The sequence below is a fragment of the Propithecus coquereli genome, unplaced genomic scaffold (genome assembly GCF_000956105.1).
Source record: "Propithecus coquereli isolate 6110/MARCELLA unplaced genomic scaffold, Pcoq_1.0 Scaffold673, whole genome shotgun sequence".
NCBI lineage: Eukaryota > Metazoa > Chordata > Mammalia > Primates > Indriidae > Propithecus > Propithecus coquereli.
Window position 1 is genome coordinate 216530 of NW_012152763.1, and position 2297 is coordinate 218826.

General features: G+C 65.5%; 1 protein-coding gene across 1 annotated transcript in view; it reads left to right on the forward strand.

Moving 5' to 3' along the window:
* The first annotated feature begins 257 nt into the window (after positions 1–257).
* ECHS1 (enoyl CoA hydratase, short chain, 1, mitochondrial) overlaps positions 258–2297 on the forward strand; it is an 11557-nt gene continuing 9517 nt past the window's right edge. The window contains exons 1-3 of the mRNA XM_012660685.1: positions 258–351; positions 1504–1701; positions 2123–2250. Coding sequence (XP_012516139.1) covers positions 273–351; positions 1504–1701; positions 2123–2250 — 405 coding nt within the window. The 5' untranslated portion in view covers positions 258–272. The remainder of the gene's footprint in view (positions 352–1503; positions 1702–2122; positions 2251–2297) is intronic.

The window sequence follows — 2297 nt, forward strand, 5'->3', positions numbered from 1 at the left end:
CGGGCCCCGCAGGCGGTCTCTCCCCGCGCACGCGCGTTCCTGCCTTCCCCGCCCCACCCGGGGAAACGCACCGGCGAACGCGGGGGTTGCGCCCCCGGAGAAAGGGCGGTGGGCGGAGTCGAGTCAGGAGCGCCCCTCTCGCCTCCGCGCTGGTCTCGCGAGGCCCGCCTGCTCTCGCGATACCGGCCTGGGGGCGGGGCGCTCCCTGATTGGCGCGGGCGGGGGCGGCTCCGCGGGGCGGGGCGGAGCGGAGCGAGTCGTCCGAGGGCGCCATGGCCTCGCTGCGCGCGCTGCTGACCCGCGGCCCCCTGCGGCCCCCGGCCCGCTCGGTGCTGCGGCGCTTCGCCTCGGGTGAGTGCGGGGCCCGGCACCCCCAGGACTCCCGGCACCGGGTCCTGCTCCAGCCCCTGCTGCTGCGGGCGCCCCGGGGCGCAGGGAGGACCCCGCCGGCTCGCGGGGCTGCTGGCGGGCCGCGCGCGGGTCGTGAAGCCCCCGCGTTCACCCCTTAGTCCCCGGCCGTGCCCACCAGCTGTGAGCGGCAGCGCTGTTCAGTCGCGCAGGACGGGGCCGGGAGCGCAGGCCGGTTTCGTCCCGTGGCGCCCCCTGTCCGTGCCCAGCGAGGCCAGTGCCCGCCCCGCCCCTCCCTCGCGCCGTCCTGGGGGAACCCGGGCTCCCGCCCACACCCCCGCCGGCCGAGAGTCCCCTGCCCTCTGGCTCCCTGGGCCGGGGCCGCCTGCAGCCTCCACCGGCTGCAGTGTCTGGGGGAGTGTTTGGCGGTGCCTCGGGGCTTCCATCCTCGTCCGCCTTTACTCCACACATCCGGTGGACTACCCAGTCATGCTGGTCTCACCCCCACGGTCCCCTCGGCCGTCATTCTGCACCCTGGTCCATAGTCGGTCGCTCCTAGGTCTGCTACGTGGCGGGCCGATGGGCAGCACTTCGCATAAAACACGGCAGGGCCCTGATCCCTGTAAAGAAACTACCCGCCCCCCCAGGATGTAGACTTTCTCCTTTGTCCCTTCAGCTGAACTTTTTTCCTCTCTGCGGCCACTGCCTGCCCCCACCCCCAGGCTGAGCTAGCCACCCCTGCAGGTCGCGGCAGTCACCCAAGAACGTAGCTGTCCTTGGCCTCTGTCTGCCTCCCTCCCTGCTGTCCACCCAGGAAGGCTGGAGCTCCATCCTGGCAGCAGCCTAGTTCCCCGCACCTGGTCGGCGTTTGTTCAAAGAGGGCATTTCCCTGCCCCTTGCGTCAGTAGAGTGCTGGACATCTTTAGTGCCCTTTCCTGGGAGGAGCTGACCACAGCACCTTGGGAGGAGGAGAGCAGAGCATTGGCCGGCTATGTTCTGTGCTGGGGATTAGTCTTTAACTCCAGGAAACACACAAACAAGTGTGACAGCAGGGAATGGTGCGTCACTCTGCGTCCACTGACAGGGCACATACCTTCCCCATGTCCCAGGTGGATATCTTTGTGCACGGATACCCTTTTTGCCTTCTCACCCTAGGGGCCAAATTTGAGTACATCATCGCAGAGAAAAGGGGGAAGAATAACACCGTGGGCTTGATCCAGCTCAACCGCCCAAAAGCACTCAACGCACTTTGCAACGGCCTCATTGAAGAGCTCAGCCAGGCGCTGGTGGCCTTCGAGGAGGACCCGGCTGTGGGAGCCATTGTCCTCACCGGCGGAGATAAGGCATTTGCAGGTGTGGTGGGCAGCAGCGGTGGCCCCTTGTTTGGGTGGATGTGGGGGGACAGACTTACACTCTGTGGCAGCAGACGACTGGGATTTACTTAAATGGAAAGTGGGGGTGCACGTGGGAACTGCCCAGTGTGCAGCTCTGTGTCTTTGAACGCGCGTGTGGGCTCTGCCAGCCGAAGAGGCTCATTCAAAGGGATTCGGGTCCCCGACAGTGCAGCTCTGTGTGGGTTGAGGGTGTAAGTGATGAATAAGTCCAACATCTCTGGGCCCACCTCGCACCTGTCACCTGTCCCGTGGCCCTCTGTGTCACCTAGTTGGGACACACATCCCCGGTGCCTGCACGTGGAGCACTCGATGGCTCACGCAGGGTCAGGAGATACAGGGCTGGAGCTCTCTGCTGACGGGAACCTCATTTCTGCGCCTAGCTGGAGCCGACATCAAGGAAATGCTGAACCACACGTTCCAGGACTGTTACTCTGGCAAGTTTCTGAACAGCTTGGACGAGCTCACCCGGGTCAAGAAGCCCGTCATCGCGGCTGTCAATGGCTTCGCGGTGAGTGTCGATACTGAGGGTCTCCTCTCAGCGCTTGGGGGAGTTGT